Source organism: Trachurus japonicus, chromosome 20 (assembly GCF_045865225.1).
Source record: "Trachurus japonicus isolate A0001 chromosome 20, Traja_1.0".
Classification (NCBI taxonomy): Eukaryota; Metazoa; Chordata; class Actinopteri; order Carangiformes; family Carangidae; genus Trachurus; species Trachurus japonicus.
In genome coordinates this window covers 8,640,376-8,657,393 of record NC_140926.1, presented here as the reverse complement: position 1 = coordinate 8,657,393, position 17,018 = coordinate 8,640,376, and the positions used below count along the sequence as shown (strand labels likewise).

At 42.0% G+C, this 17,018-nt stretch overlaps 1 protein-coding gene across 4 annotated transcripts in view; it reads left to right on the top strand.

The window, feature by feature from the left end:
• Positions 1-16,367, top strand: part of vav3a (vav guanine nucleotide exchange factor 3a) — a 99,350-nt gene extending 82,983 nt beyond the window's left edge. For 2 of the 4 annotated variants that reach the window (XM_085764038.1, XM_085764036.1), the window contains 8 exons: positions 1,822-1,887; positions 2,563-2,597; positions 2,816-2,932; positions 4,953-5,040; positions 5,721-5,850; positions 11,337-11,417; positions 12,674-12,825; positions 14,445-16,367. In XM_085764038.1, coding sequence (XP_085620164.1) covers positions 1,822-1,887; positions 2,563-2,597; positions 2,816-2,932; positions 4,953-5,040; positions 5,721-5,850; positions 11,337-11,417; positions 12,674-12,825; positions 14,445-14,489 — 714 coding nt within the window. In that variant the 3' untranslated portion in view covers positions 14,490-16,367. The remainder of the gene's footprint in view (positions 1-1,821; positions 1,888-2,562; positions 2,598-2,815; positions 2,933-4,952; positions 5,041-5,720; positions 5,851-11,336; positions 11,418-12,673; positions 12,826-14,444) is intronic. The other 2 variants (XM_085764039.1, XM_085764040.1) reach the window with 1 other exon arrangement.
• The last annotated feature ends 651 nt before the right edge of the window (positions 16,368-17,018 follow it).

The following is a 17,018-nucleotide window of genomic DNA, read 5'->3' as shown; positions in this document are numbered from 1 at the left end:
AGGAAGTCAGACACCCACACTCTTGAAATGTTTGTTTGTTTGTTTAATGCCAGGGTTGTTATGTGAGAAAACATGAGGTGTAATACTCAGATGTGGAGGAGACATGAGATGTTTCTGAAAATCTGATGCACAGTTGAGTGTGAGAGGATGAAAGTCAGCACACTAATTGTATTAAGTTTTATCCGAGGCCTGAAGGGGACACTGTGTTGGCATGAACTGAAGTTGTATTATAAACACACATGTGATAAGGAAACCAAAAGAAATCTCACATTGCTTTATACAAAACAGATAAAGTAGATAAAAAATTCAATTAACCCTGTGTAAAAGCTCAAACCGGAGGCAGCGGCAGCCCTGCAGTCAGCAAACATTCAATATCCATCTCCTTTGTAGCCAGCAGACCATAATCATTTCTGTTCTGCGGGTCCGTGACAAATAGAATCGATCGATATAATTTCATTTCATTCAGCAGCAGCCATCTGTTCAGTCTGTCAATGTTACCAGCTATAATCATTATCACACTCTTAGCAAGGATGTGGCACAAAGCGCTGCCTTCCACAAGCACTGATAACGTGTCCGGAGGCATCAGGGACGTGACGGGTGACGACCGCACAAACCACCGACATGGCTCAAAGTGGACGGTTGGCATGTGACTCGCGCCTCTGTGACTGAAAACACTCGATGCCTGAAACAGTCGGTTCTCAGTCAGAGACGTGCAAACGGTCCTGCATCCACAAATTAACAGCCAGGAAGCATGCAGAGTACTTTTTGGCCTCATAATTGGCACAAATCAGTGAATTTTTGTAAATGTGAATTTATTTTTCAAACTTTTTCCTACTTCCTTTAGCTTCTATGTAGCTAGCATCAGTATAATTGATTAGCCTCAGGTCATGAGTGCTAGGACGTACCTACCTTGATACCTTAATATTTTACATTTCTGCAAAACTACACTCATGCTGGACTCCCTACAGATTATAACAAACTTAACCGGCATTGACAATATTTTCAGTATAGTTATTATGTTAACTTAGACATTGTTATCATTAATTTATTATTTTGATGCCTGCAGGATGAGTTAATGTTTAAAGAATTGGAGCTACAGTCAATTACAGATGCACAACAATAAATTGTGCATAGGTGCAACATACAGTATGTGCATTTAAAATGTTTCTGCAACATTGAAAAGCTGAACTACAGGACATACTGAGCCAATAGTTCAATTTAGGAGCAGGAACCAGGAAACAAAGAGTTTAAAAATAAATTACAATGAAGTTTAATTAAAGCTTGTTGTTTTGGTAATTTCCCCTTCGAGATATTAATAATACACCAGGTCCCCCAGTCATTTTACATGGATGTTAAAGCTCTTCATAACCAGGTCACCTCTGAGGAGGAAGTCAGTGGATGCAAGTGTTTACAAAACTCTTCTGTCATTTTGCAACCTTGCAATCCATGACTGAATTATTGCCCCATGTAAATTCAATATTTTGTCAGCTCACACAGACAAAAACCGCAGCAAACACAGCTCACGACGTCTGGGCCTCAGTCAGAGCGAGATAACTGCACTATGGCCTCCAGAAAACCCCCTATTCATACGGACTGAGCCTCCCCAGTGTTGATAAATCAAGACGCTGGGCTTAAAGACTCATCACCATGGGAGGAATAAGGAAGTCGTCCTCTTTCTCTCTTCCTGCCAGCCATTATTTCAACAATGGTTAACTAGGGCTGTAAATTTGCTCTGCTCTGTGTTGCAAGCTAATTGTTCCTGAATTATGGAGACAGAGTCAGCCAGATGTACATAATGCAATTATCTCTCTGTGCTTTCAGGGCAAAATCCTGTCGAAGAAAGAGGTTGGCTTCTTTCCAAGCGATGCTGTGAAGCCGTGCCCGTGTGTAAGCAGCATTTCCTTCTACTCCTTTTGCAACATTATGAAGGCCTGTAGTAGGAACTAGTAGTGGGCTAGGTGTATTTACTACCAGCTCAGTGATGTGGGAATGGTTGAGGATTTCTGAGGAAGGGCGAGTCTTTTTTTTTGTTTACCCTGGCAGGGGAAGAAAAACAGAGTAAAGCTGTGAGCACAAGGAACCTGGCTGGTCTTGTGAGATGCTGATAGTTCAATAAGAAGCTGAGAACAAAAGCATTTCTTATGAGGTGCAAACATCCTAAAGAGGAGAGCTGAGGGGAGGAACGGTGTGCAACTCCTTTGTTGAATGAACTATGTATCAAGTGCTTGTTTTGCTTCTTCCCTTTTAAACATATCTCCTCCTCATCACTGGCTTCTCATGTTCTGTTTGATAAAATGAAATTCAGACTCTGTACAGCTGCCCGGAGAATATGAGGCCTACTGTATCTGTAATCACCATGTCCACAGTGTTGTAAAGATAAGATGAGCATTTAGCTGCTTTTTTATTGAGGCTGTACAAGTGTAAAAGCACCTTGCTGCATATGAGCAAAACATCTGTTTGAGCCAAGCACACGACTTTAACTGCATGGGTGGGAGTCACATTGACGCTGCATTTGAAATAACAACAACAAAGTCACGTGTTCACTTTCCCTCTCGTCTGCAGGTCCCAAAGCCGGTGGATTACTCCACTCAGTCGTGGTATGTTCACAAAACAAACAGCTTCATTACTCTCACTATCATTTAATAAGAAGGTGAAATGTGTGTAAATGTATCAAACCTGCGCCACTGCTGCTGCTGCTACAGGATTATTTATTTATTCGCCTTTTTTACAATTAAAATAACACAGCCAGAAACTTCAGTAACGCTCCACAGTGAGGGTTGTGGTGCTCAGGCTCCTTGTGTATGCTGGGTTGCAGGTTTGCGGGGCCCATGGAGAGACTCCAGGCGGAGGCAGAGCTCATCAACAGGGTGAACAGCACCTACCTGGTCCGCCATCGCAGCAGAGAGTACACAGAGTACGCCATCAGCATAAAGTGAGTCGGCTTCTTCTACCGCCCTCATCTGTGATCCTGGCTTTCACATCTCTGCACCCTGTCGCTCTGTTTTATCGAAAAAAGAAAAAAAAATCTTGTTATAATCTCTTTAAAGACAAGAAAATATCAGATGTGCATATTTATAGAGAGAAGTATCTAGTGCGTGTCTTCAAGTGCAGCTGTCAACTAAGATCAGATTTAATTTCTCTTCCTTTACGTGACAGTTCTCCGTCTGCTCAGCTCATCAGGTGCCTTCAGCCAAACCACAGTATTGACCAGATGTAACTCCCACACATACAACGCTATTCGATTGACCCATTTATAGTTCCTCTGTGGGCCGTCGTGCTCCTCCTCTGAGGCCCAGCCTGTGGTTAACCACAGTGACCGAACCGAAGCACATTCACATGGTCTGATCTCTGATTATAATTAAAGGCATACAGGCATTTTGATGTTGGTAATGAGGAATTTAAAAAAGAGTCTTTGAGAAGCTTGTAGTGCTACTAACCCGACCAATGTTTGTGCCTGATCTCTTTGCACAAGATAAATAGCGTCAGGGTAAAAAAAAAACTGGCAGTGAAAAGACACCAGTGGAGTCTGTGAACTGGAACCTTTTTTCCCTCCATGAGGACCGAGCAATGGAAACACTCCTTTAAACTTCATTTAACTTATTTCCAGCATCCTTTCCCTCTTCAGAGCCTCCGAGGTTCCCTCTGTGCTGAAGTCTTAATTGCCGGCATCACACAGAAGTGCGAGCCCTGAACAGAGCCGAGGACGAGTGTAAGACTGTTCAGGGTTATTAAAACCTCCCCATGAAAGAGAGAAGCAGAGTAGAAAGAGGAGCTCCGTAGCTGTGGGAACAACATTTAAAAATGATTACTCGCAAATGAAAATGCCATCTCGCCCGTTCCTATCAGTGGAGCAGGCAGACGTCTGATGGCTGTTGCCAAATAGCCACGAGATCCACAGATCTGGACCAATAAACTGCAGCTTTGAACTTAGTGTACTTCTCAAACTGGAGGCAGCTGCGGCCACATTCAGTGAGAGTAGGTCTGACTCTTCAACTCATTAAACCTCACACTCACTAGAAAATGAAATGAAATGCAAAATCTCACATAAAAACACAACTTTTTCTTTTTCTTTTTCTTTTTTTCTTGAGCTTGAGAAGTGCTGATAGGCTTTCACAACCTTACGTCTGTGTTTATGCTCAGCTAAGCCAAGCTAACCTGTAGTTGTATATACAACTGACAGAGGTGAGAGTGCTGCTGCTCCTCCTGTGAACTGCTCATTTCAACATCAACATCAACATCTCTTTCAAAGCGGAGTCACAGCAAGTGCATATAGAGAAACATAATAATCCTACTACTGTAAAACGTATTTGCTGCTGCTAATGAGTTTTAATATAAACTTAATCTGTCAGAGACAGGGTTTCTTCTTAAGTCCAGCTCTACTCCTAATAACCATGACCTGACCCAGGACCAGCGCCAGGCTGGGTGTCCGGGCTGTCTTCACTCTAAGTGGGTCGGGGTAGAGCCTGGAGAGAGGGAGAGTGAGGAGCTTTGAAGTGAATTTCCATGGATTCTGTTGTGAAGATCTCAGCTGAAAATTAAAGCGTCTATATGTAAAAGGATTTTTCTTTTAAATGTCTAATTTTGGCTATTTGAATAATTTGATACTTACAAAAAGAAGATTAGACACAAGACAGGAAGCGGCTGTTATATAACTGCTGATAAACTGACTCTGTGAATGACAGACATAGTAGATTTCTGTACTCTCTCCTCCAGCCCTCAGCCACACTCTTAACTAACTCAAGTAGTAGGAGTGTGGTTGGGAGGTTTATACACACACAACACACACACATTTTCTCCTGACCACCCATCATTCACGTGTCACACACCTTTGGGACCCTATGCATTACACCGGCTGCCGTGTGCTCCACTGGGGGGGCCAGGGGGCCGGCCACCGATCGATGGCGGTGATCAGAGAGGGAAATTACACTCATAACTTATTCAATGGCTCACAGGTACAACAACGACGTGAAGCACATAAAGATCCTGACCAAGGAGGGCTGCTTCTACATCGCAGAGAACAAGAAGTTCAGGAGCATATTAGTGAGTCTGTTTTATTTTTCAAATTCCACCACTGCAATTCATAAATAAATCATCGTGTTCGCTTAATGAAGTGTCAAAACCTGAATTTTATTTTAGCTGTGTGCACAAAAATAGCCATGATTAGAGATGTGTTTATACTGGCCTGAGGGCTTCAGCATTACAGATGAGTCCAGTGCATATTGGAAAGGTTCGCCAATCTTATTTATGCCAGGACTGGATTTTATGTGTCTCAGATTAGCTAAAAACATGTTTTTGAGCCTAATATGTGAACATCCAGTGTGTGTGCACCTCCAACACATTTGATAACACTTAGTTTCATATGTATTTTATAGAGTCAGATATCTAATGTGGAGGTATATTAATACAAACCTAGGAACATTTCATAACATCTTTTTTTTCTCCAGCACATTCAGAGCAGTTTTACATCCTCAGCAGGTTAAAAGCAAAATAGCTTCTGTGCTAATAATAAGATTCAGTTTTCAAGCAGACTCTTCATGGTTTGACAGTGTATTCATGTAACATCTGTGCTGTTTACACATCTGTCGCAAGAGCTGGAAATACATTTTACAAAGGCGACAAATGTGACAATGCAGCCAACACAAATTCAATTAACTTTCCATCTTTGTTGACCTATTTATATTTATATATGTGTGTGTGTCTGTACCTCTGTGTGTGTTCAGGAGCTGATTGAATACTACAAACACCACTCCCTGAGAGAAGGTTTCAGAAGTCTGGACACCACGCTGCAGTTTCCGTACCGGGAACCGGAGAACGCTGCTGTGCACCGCCTCAACCGGTCGGGCGGCAACAGTGAGTAGAGCTGAAGAGTTTCTAATAATAGATAACAGTAAAATATTTACTCACACACACACACCAGACATTTTAATCCAGTGATGGTGGCAAATTATAGTGCAACAGCTGGCACGTGATTGACGGAGGATTGAACACATCACAAAAACAAAGCGTGCCAACATGAAACATTCCTGCATGGGGAGTTTAATGACTAGTTTCATATCTCATATCTGTTGTGTTTTAAGCAGTTTGGACTTTATTTCCTTCCCACTGGTTGTGATCTAAGCTAAATTACAGGCGGCACAGTTTTTTTGGCTCCAGCAGCAGTCTGTGAAATTATTATTTTTAAATGACTTTTGATTTTTGCAGAAGTTCTCACTGTAGGAGGGTTTTTCTGATTTAGATTTGTGGCCATTAAAGTTTCAAATCACTAGTAGCACTGTGGAGCTAATGAGTGGCTAACACATCTTCTGACAGAATGTAAATGAAGATGGCAGAGAAGTTTAGAGGATGCTGTCAAATAGGATACAAAATAAATAATGATTATATGTCTAAAATGTATGCAAACTGTTCAATCAGAGTCATTTATGCTTGAAAACACATGATAAACTGTCTCAGCTCAGTCCAAACCTCTGACTTCTGACCTGTTGGTTGTCACCGATGCGTCAGCAGACGATCATGCAGCCTGTGTGACCCGACACTTCTTCCTTTACCTGTAACGAGAGCTGTTACAAGCTCTGCTGCTTCACTCCAGCTGCTGTTTCTGTTTCTTATCTGTCACCCCCTCCCAACCCTCACTCTGCTTTAAATCACTGGGGAGCGTCTTCACAGCCTTAAAAGAGCGGCAACAAACTATATGTTGTTGTTCATTCTCCCGTGATGTTAATTGTTTTTGACTCGACTGTCAGTCGGAGGTTGGAGAATCCGCTAAGTGCGTTATTAGATTTGATAAACACTCTCTGGACGTTTACTGAAGATCAAATTAATTTGAGTTTCAGAGGAGGGAGATGGTCTGAACCCTCGGTGACTTTGCCAAAGTCAAGACCATTTACAATCTGACGTACAGTCTTTATCTGCTGCACCTACTATGACAGCAAATTCTAAATATACCTGGGAAAAAATAGGAGTTGAACATTTAAATTTGATGTTTTATACCTTCATCACTGACATATTGACTTTTTATAACTGATCTTTGTTATCATTTTATCAATCAGGCTTTATTTATATTGCACCTTTTATACAAGTCAAAATAAAGAGTTAAAAAGAGATCAATAAAGGGGTTAATAATAAAGGAATATAAGTAAAAGAAAAACAGAGGAGAAAATGATTAAAATATGATTAGCTGCAATAAAAATGAAAAATAACAGAAACGATGGAAATAAAAAAGGACAAATAATACTTACAAAAATTATTCTAAACACTAAAATCATTACATTTTTGGTGCATTTAAAAAAAGTTACAGATTATTTGTGAATTAACTGCTGCTCAAATAATAAGTAAGCTTAAATAATAAGTATTAAAAATAATTCAGTATTAATGAACCATCACTATTGAACCTAGAAGCTCTCGAGCAGAATATCTTATTCAGTTTTCCAATTTAGGGAGCTCAAAATATTTTAGCACTAGAGGAAGTTGTGGCAGAACTTAGTTGGTGTAGATGTTGTGATGCGCTCTGTGGGTTAACATGTGAATGCGTGACTTCTTTTTTAACCTGTGTAAGAATGAGCTGTTTGTTCAGTTCAGAGGAAACCTGACAACACCTCCAGTCAAAGCAGCTGTTGTCGCCGCCACTTGGAGCAGCACAATGATGATTATTTATGCATGCAGCTGCTGCTCCCTCTAAACCCTGCGACTCTGTCAGTCATTACCCTCTCTAACCTGATTCCTCTCAGTATTCAGGTAGGAGATGTTATTTATCAGCGCTGAATGAGACGAACGCCACATCCAGTGAGATTCCTCTCTCTCCCCTTCTCTGACCGGGAGTTTAACTCGTGTGTGGGATGTATAACGTTGAACCGAGATTTATGAGATGATGTGAGGAGTGATATCAAACTGCCTCCTGAGGATTGAATATAAACATTTCAGTGACAAAAACTGATGAAAATGTGCTTTTAAGTGGAAAAGTTGATTTGGGGAAAAAGATATTTAAAATTTCAATCACATTTATATTTAGTTTTATTGGCTCGGCTGATAATGGGGACAAGTTTGAAAAGCCGCAGAGGGCTAAAGACTCACATTTGATCGCCTGCCACCTCCAAAACCCGAAGCAGAGAGTGTTGCTTGCCCTGTAAAACATCCACACACGCTGAATGTTTCAAGCAATGCCAGAAGCAAAAGGTATTAAACCCAGTGTGTGAGCCAGGCGCAGCAACACCACCCATCAGCTGCTTAATGGAAAATGTATGACTTATCACAATCAGTGGCAAAATGAGGTTTCATTTGAACCTCGCATGCCGCTGCGTGCAAAAAGACAAAAAAAAAAAAGCCCCGGCTTGCTGATGAGCGCGTGCCAGGCAGGAGAAATGTGAACAGATTGTACAGAGGTGTTTGGTTGTCGGAGAGAAGAATCCTGTTGTTCCAAAACTCTGCGTCACAACACAAGTGGAGACAGCTCCAGCCCAAATCTGTTTTGTTCCGGTGTGGTCCTTTGTCTTGTAGGCAGCCTCCTCCCCATTGTGCACACTTCATTTTCTCTCTTTCACTTTTTTAAATGACTCCTTTGTTTTGATTTTTATCCTCCTCGAGCGCTGCTGGAGGACGGCTAATTAATGTTTAGGTTCCCTTTCATGTTCTGTTGGCAGCTTTTGCAGAAGGCAGAAGTGTTGGATTGCTAATGTTTAACCAATATGCTCACTACTATACTGTAGCAACAATAACAGTGCTACCCTGAAACATGAATGAATATACTGTATATGTCTGTGGAGCAATTTCAGCTAACAGCATGTGTGGGAATTTGTGTGTGTTTGTGTGTGTGCTGTCGTCTCATCATTTAGTCAACAGGCTCACATTGTGGATTCTGGTGTGGTCCACAAATCTGATTTTGCAAAAACGAAGCATGTAAAATGCAGCTGGTGTCTTGGTGGCTGTTTGAAGTGGAAGGCGATCTCTCTTCATATTGCTCGTACCTAGACACCATTACGGGTTGCTGAGCTGTCTCTCAGTGCACTGATTAGTATTCATTTTAAAAAAACACCGGAGCTCTGCTCTTCTTACAGCATATCAATAAACCGGGGCCTGTTGACTCGCCGGCAGTATTGTTGTTGGGAGTGGCACATTTTTCAATAAAGTTTCAGCATTTTTTTGCTTTTGTGGGGGGAATACTGTACGTTTTCTATCCCCAGTGGTTGAAGTGCAGGGGGCCGGGGGCCGGGGGCCAGGGGGCGGGTGGAGGGACGATACATCAATCCACATTGATAGATCAATTCAATGGCCAATGTTTCAATAGCAGTTGATTGAAATGAAAACATCATTCAGGCCTTGATACATATTATCAGTGGTTTGACGCGCCTTTATTTTGAAATTCCCCTGGTTTTCCCTGTCTGTTTCCACCCACGCGACAAATATGCAAGCTGCAAGCAGCCAGAAAAAAAGGTCAACACTTGTCTGTCCTCTCAGGAATGAATCAGCAGTGTAGAAATATTTTAGATTTTCGAGAAGACGAATCAACTAATAATTTATTTTGAGACCTAGGAGAAAAAGCTTCACACTAAAATCCCGCTTTAATGTAGACAAACAGGAACTTAATCATTTCTAAATAAATCACAATGAATCATTTTATAGTGGAAAAAAGGTTGTTGTTTTTTTAAATCAGAATATATATATTTTTTGTTTTTCATCTAAATATCTGGTTGTGTTCAGAAGTTAAAATGTCAAATGATTTTAGTTGTGTTTTTTTGCGTGTGATTTTGCTAAATCTGATTATATTGTCTCATACTGATCATTTGTTCCTAAATCAAATAGAATCTAATTGTATCATGGGAAACTTTGTGAGATATCAACAAACATTGAGTTAATATAAAATCCTATCATGATAAAACTTGTGATTTACATCTCTGAAGTTGTTTGATTGACTTTCCAACAGGAAATGTGGACAGACGCTCCGTACAGAAACCTGATTCAACCTCCCTGATCTCTGACATCTGTTTTCATAATGCCCTTTGAGTAATAGATAACACAGCACATCAGGTTTCCATCAGCTTTGCTCACCTCAGTTAAACTTCTCTGGGCACACTCATTGCCTTCCATTAGTCCAGGCTACTGTTTGTCAATTTATACTCTAAAGCCTGTTTCTGCTTCAGTAATGGTGCCACTACGAAAAAAAAAAACTCTCTCGCCTCAGCGTTTTTCTGCTGACTGTACTCGCGCCATATTCGCTGTGTTGACTTATAAAAATAACAGTGGACTCAAAGTCCTCCATAAAGTCTGTCGCACAAATACTGTCGGGGTTGAAAGTTGTGTTCCCGGGAGCAAGGCACTAACTCTGCCAGCTCGAAGACGCTGCTGGAGCCGGATCAATGCCTGTACTGTAGCTTCTTTCTGTCTCTGCCAGTAGAAACACTGAAAGACAGAGAGAAATACAAACTCAGCCGCCCTGAGGTAGAGTTTTACACTTTCTAAAGCTGGGAAATCTGCACTGTCGGCGTTGTGAACCCCAGACACAACTAGAGATAAAGGCAATTAGGATTCAACAGGAAAAAACTGTAATGAAAAGAATAAAAACTAAAGCAACTATCAGTGATAAGTGGGTCTGTCAGGAAATTTAAGGAGACACAGAGCTGCAGTTGTGTCGGTGTTACAGCTGGATGATTGTCTTTATGAATATGCAAATAGACATCTATTCCCTATGCTGTAATTGTGAGTACACTGCGTGTTCCTCCCTATTAAATGCACAAGTGAAGATGTCGCCCTCCATTACTGATGCTGACATCCCTTTGTCATCACTTCATGTTTCAGCTAAATCAGTGGTGTGGACTCGTCTGGGCTGTCAGTGTTTTGGCATTTAATTCAGTTGTTCACTTTAGTTTCCAGCATCGTAAACTCACATAAACTGTGGATTTATAGAGGTTTTATGAAAATGAGAGAATCACAAACATGCACCACTCCCACCTACAGGTTTATTTTTGCAAATTATAATATCTTCATAATGAACTGATCATTTTCAATACTGGAAATTCTGACCGAAGACACATTAAAGCATTAAAATGTAATTTCTGATCCTTTATAATATTTCATTCTAATGATATTTGGCTGATGAGTGTAGTTTGTGAGGCAGAGTTTAACCTGCAGAGCTCCTCCTGTGCCTGTCGTGATTTATTCCTCTGTCGAACTGCGACTGCTCCTTTTGTTCCTCTGCAAAAACAAAAGCTCAGAGTTGGAATTTACAAAAAGAAAAGAAAAGAAAAAGAAAAACTGTTTTATTTTTTCTCCTTTGCTTCTCTCTCCTCCCTCCATCCCCCCTCTCACAACTCTCCACTCCCTGCCTGGCCCGCCTCGCCCTGCCATAGCCCCATTGCTCTGCGGCCTCTCTTTTGTAACTCCTGCCGGCTACAGCTTTGTACCTCCTTCCTCTGCTCCCTTCTGGTCAGGTACAGGTATTGCTTCTCTCTATCTCTCTCTCCCCCCTCCTCCCTCTTTTCTGTTCCTGTTCTCTGTATTTCTTCCTCTTTCCTTTCATGTCGAGGGCTGCTTAGCATGCTGGCTGTAGCTCAGTACATCATAGCCTCAGTCTTTGCTTTTATCTGCCATCGAGCCTCCCATTGTACCGTCTCACCTCTCCAATAGTTCTGTGCACATACATGTCATCCTGTGTGGAGAATAGGGGCTGTTTATTTTAGCAGTGCATGCACCGTAAGTGAGGTTTTCTGTACGTCTGTGTGTGTGTTCTTTTTTTGCATGTAAACACCAGTGTGTGAGGCAGACACGGCTTAGAAAAGTGTGGTGTTTGAAATGTTTTCCATGGCGTTTGTGGCAGAGTTTAGTGTGTGTGTTCGCCTGTGTCTGTCTGTCAAAGTAAAGGTGGACGTGTCCAAATACACAGATCTCCCTCTATACTAGATATTCTCTCCCCGCGGCCGGGTTGCAGAGGTCTGACACTCCATTTCCACATGTCAGCTCAGCCCAGTCTGACTTTACCAGTCAGTGTCTGCAGCAGGAAGAGAAGCCGACAGGGTGGGATGGAGCGGTGGTAACTAGCTAACCTGCTCCACGTCTGTCTCCCACACCGCTGTCTCCTCGACAGGATGTCTCCGCACACACACACGGCTGTCAGAGCACTCTAACTGCACTATCTCAGCTAAACTATGGACTACAAAACTACAGCTCCCTGTAGCAACTGGGCCATAGATCACTTTTTAAGAGAACAAAGTGAGAGCACAGACAGAAAAATAATACAGTGAATATAATGTTTTATATTCATTATTTGATGTAGAAATTGTTTTATTGAAGACCAAATCTCTATGCATGAGTTACAGTATAATGTTCATGCAGTTTAGAATGAGTAGACTTATATTTCAGCCATAATAACAAGTTATCATTAGTTTGTTTTCAGTGGCATTAACTACATAACCATAATAACTACTGGGCATAAATATTTAATTAGCAACAGCTAATCTCCACAAAGGATCTAGTTTGCAACCTGTTATAATCTAGTGATACACATGTCTCCACCATATTTGAATACTAATTTGTCACAAAATGGAAACCGCCTTCTCCAGATCTGTGTGTGTACAGTATTTGTGTTTGTTTGTGTGAGTGAGAAAGTGTTGATAACTGAAACTGGTCATTAAACTCATAATAAACTAAATCTAATATCTCTCTCTCCACCCATTTTCTCCCTCTCCAGTGTTGACTCCCAAAGTGATCGGCGTGGCGATCGCCCGGTACGACTTCAGCTCGCGTGACACCCGGGAGCTCTCGCTGCAGGAGGGCGACGTGGTCAAGATCTACACAAAGTCCGGAGCCAACGGCTGGTGGAGGGGCGAGGTCAACGGCAGGGTGAGTCTCCAATCACCACATCATAGAGGGAGAAGAACAGGTTTCCTCTGAGTGCTGATATTGACTTCTTGGTTTAAAGTAGCCCTATAATTATAACATGTAGCTTTGCCCTGCGAGTTTCATTAAATTTTTTTTTTCAAGTTTGGCTGTTCTCTCTCTGGTAAATCCAGTTTAGGCAGCACTAAAAACAAACCAAATCTCACATTAGACCCCTACAGGCACCTGTAGACAAGAATATTTGCCAAATCTTTCTCCCTCTACCTGCCATCTACACCTTTCCAACGCCTCTGCTTCCCCCATATCCTCACTCTGAGAATTTCATTTGCTGCCCTTGTGTGACTTAAATACAGAAATGTCCCCATCCAGTACTCAGAGCGCTCTGTAATCCTGGTTCTAAATGTAGGGAAGTTATACATATGTGCTGACTCCCACTCAGCATCGCAGCCTGGCAGAGACTGAGACTGAGCGACAAACTTTACACTATGTGGAAAAGTCTAAGGAGTGTTAGTTTGTGTCTCTGTGGAGCCCTCAGCTGGCACAGCTGGCTGGACAAACAGCTGGCTCACTCTGTCGTTTATGCACCACCTCAGTGAAATGAAACACCAGGATCTGACTGGTTCTCACGAGAGATAGTCAACGCAGAAGATTAATATTGACACAAGAGCTTTGCAGCCTTATTGCATATGGTTTTATAAGATCTTTACAGTTGTGATGTGGCACAGACGCATTTTCATCTCTGTATGAACAAAAAGTTAACAGAGTTACAAGAAAGGAGTCTCACATCTGCTTAGCTTAGCATAGCAACAAAAACCCTTTTATAACAGCAGCTCATTGAAATTCATACTGTATCTTGTTTATTTAAAGGGATAGTTCAACATTTTGGCAAATTGGCCCATTGCCATAATCCCTATAGTCATAGCCGTAGGTTTGTTACCTTTAATAAAGGTAAATTCATGCAAACCGTGCAGCGTGACCATCGGGGGCAGTTTTTTAGCAAGCAGTCTCTGCATTGGCCTCGAAAACAACTCGTAAGTCTCGTAACGTTCAATTATTATCTCATAGCGTGGTGAATGTGCAGGTCACAACTTGTCCACAAGAGTGTTTTGGAGTTGTTGGATTGTGTATTTGATGAGTAGGGTTAGGGTTAGGAAAACCAAGAAATCCCATTAGCCTCCATAGCGTGGCTCTGAGCAGCTCGCAGCTCTGCTCTGCCGTTCTAAAAATAGCTTGCACCGACAATTAAAGGTAACAAGCCTACTCCTAAAACTATAGGGATTATGACAATGGGCCAATTTGCCAAAATGTTGAATTATCCCTTTAAGTTTTATTTTTGGGATTTGGTGGATATTTGGGGACATTTCTATGTGTTAACCTGACATTTTAAGTATTTTGTTGTAACTTCATTTGTGGTAAAATTGGTTAATAAGTGAAAAACATGTCTGCTCTTTTTTAGAAAATTTAAACCTTAGTTATAGAATGTAGCTTTATTTTCCTAATGTTAGCATGGTTAATTATAGTACATTTTTCAGCCCCTAATAACACTCCTCAGTTACAAATGATGCTCAGTGAACCTCTGTCTAAACACTTACCCCCTCTGTCCTCCCCCTCCTCCCCCACAGGTGGGCTGGTTTCCATCCACGTACGTAGAGGAGGGTGAGGAGTGAAGGAGTTTCGCCGTGGGAACCAGACTGAGACAAAAGAAGAACGGCAGCAGTGGAGTAAGCGCACTGACCACATCACATAATAGTGACAAACAGAGTGAGCGCCTGCACTGCTGCTCGCTCCGGCGTCGCGGCGTCGCCCTCCTCCGCGGAGCTCTGCTGCCTACAACCAATCCCAGAATCCTCTGGGAGAGAAAACAGGGTGCAGTACGCTGCAGATGCAGAGATGCCCGATCATTTCAGGTCAACTCTGTGAGGCTAAGTGACTCCACCAACTAGCAGCTTGCCAGTCAGCGGGACACAAGCCCTCGCCAGACACTCCTCCCTCCCTCCCCAACTTCATCCGTCCATCCATAATTCACCCTGCGCTCCCTTCCTCTCTGTGCCCCGGCCAGCCCCACACTCCCACCTGTTCCTGCTTGCCAAGTCAGCCGTCGCTGGTCTGTCAAAAGTAGATACTCAAATGCCACCATCCATCCATCCATCCATCCATCCATCCATCCATCCATCCTGTCATCCATCCATCCATCCATCCCTCCATCCCTCTGTGGAAACAGTCGTCTGAGCTGGAAAAGACCCTCACTGTAAAACCTTTTTCTCCTTTCACCTTATTCCCTCTCTGAAGGGATCTCAGTTAGTTTTGACCTTGCCTGTGTGTTTGTTCCACTAATGCAGGTGGTTATTGATGACTTGATGACCCAGATTCACACATCAGCACCACCCACCTCTTTTCCCCCTCAGATTACGATCACCGCAGACTCACTTACACACACACACACACACACACACACACACACATAGAGGAGATGTAAGATGGCGTCAGATAGCATCGCTGCACAGTGCCAGCAATTGATTGCTGTTGTTCCTATTTTCCTCCCACCTCCTCCATTCTTTATCTGCAGCCCAGCCTCTCATGTTTTTAGTTGTCTTGGCTGTTAGCAATCCTCTGCTCTTATCCGTGGCAGCTCTGTCAACAGGAGCCCATTCGCTGAGGGTTTATCTTAGTGGAGGTATTAGTGTCGGGGAACAAGCCACCTGCCCCGGCAACATAAAACACAAGAGAAGAAAAGCAGATGAAACACAAACAGACAAACTTTATCCGCACTCTTCTCTCGTCTCTCCCTCTTTTCCTCTCTGTTGTCCATCTTGGTTTCTCTCAGATTTGTACCTTAGAAACAATTTTGCACTGGATTATGCATCAAAAAAATTTCAACATCATCTTCCTGGGGGTGAGCGGAGACTTAGTGACTCCTGCTTGAACTGCTATTTCAGTCATTTTTTCTTCTCAAGAACACACTTGAACATTTGCAATTTGAAAGATTTGTTTTGGCAGGTTTTAAAAAAACCCATCAAATATTGAAAAATGTATTCAAGCATTCAACACTTCAACCCAAAGGCACTGATATCAGTTTTCAGAAACCGCTCACTGTCGTACCTCTTACCACTCGTGTACATTATTCACACCGTCTGCTTAATCCACAGTGAAAGAGGATTTTCCCACATTTGAGGGAATAAATACCTTTACGGGAAAACATGCAGCAGAACACACACCAATATATCATCAGACAGATTAAGACAGTGGAGTACACAGATCCTCAGCAGTGATCAAATCATGTGACTGAAGACTCTACAGTAGTTTGCTTTGGGCAACGATGTTTAAATCTCAGCCGCACTCAGTTTCTTTTTGCAGTAAAACAAACTACAAACTTCTTTTCTAAAATATGTACATATTGAATTTTTTATTCAGACTGTGGTCAGACAGTGACCGTCCACATGTCACACTTACAGTCCTTACAAAGAAGATCAAAACCACTTTGAACTAGTGCAGTGTTTTCTTCTTCCTCCTCCTCACATACTTTAACACTCCTACGCATGACATTTAAAAAAAAAAAATCCCCCATATCTTATCTTGTTTAAGGGGAAGCTACATAATGATTTAAGATGCAATGTACACAAAAAACAGTGATATCTGTCGCCGAGGCCGTTAGCTGTGAGGAGGCGTCCCCAGGTTTACCACTTCTCCGCTGAAAATGTGGTAGATGTAGAAGTTTAAATACTATTAAAGCCTTCGTACGACTAACAGGGGAACACTTCCTCTGGAAAACAGCCCACAGGACTTTGTTTCCTCCCAGAGCCATCTACTCCCCTGTCATGTCTTCATCCTCCTTCTGTCATGTTTTCAATTGGTATCGTGCCAGGAAATATATTTTGTGAATCTCAGTAAGAATTTATTGTAAAGATATGCTTTTGTATGGACTTAATGGAGCCATTGTGTTTGAAGAATCATTAATAACCCCCTGCCAGACATGCCACTCCATGCCTTTATGGTATAATATACATATACATATATATACACAATGGAATATTTTTGTACTCAGTCATACTGTTCAACCACTGGACTCAAGACGTGCGTCAGAAACAGTCACATTAATGTGATGTCTCCCTTTTTCCTATTTCCTATCAACAGTGTCATTAAGTGACCACTAGATGGAAGCATCTTAAACACATCTCTTCCTCCCAGAGCAGTCACCT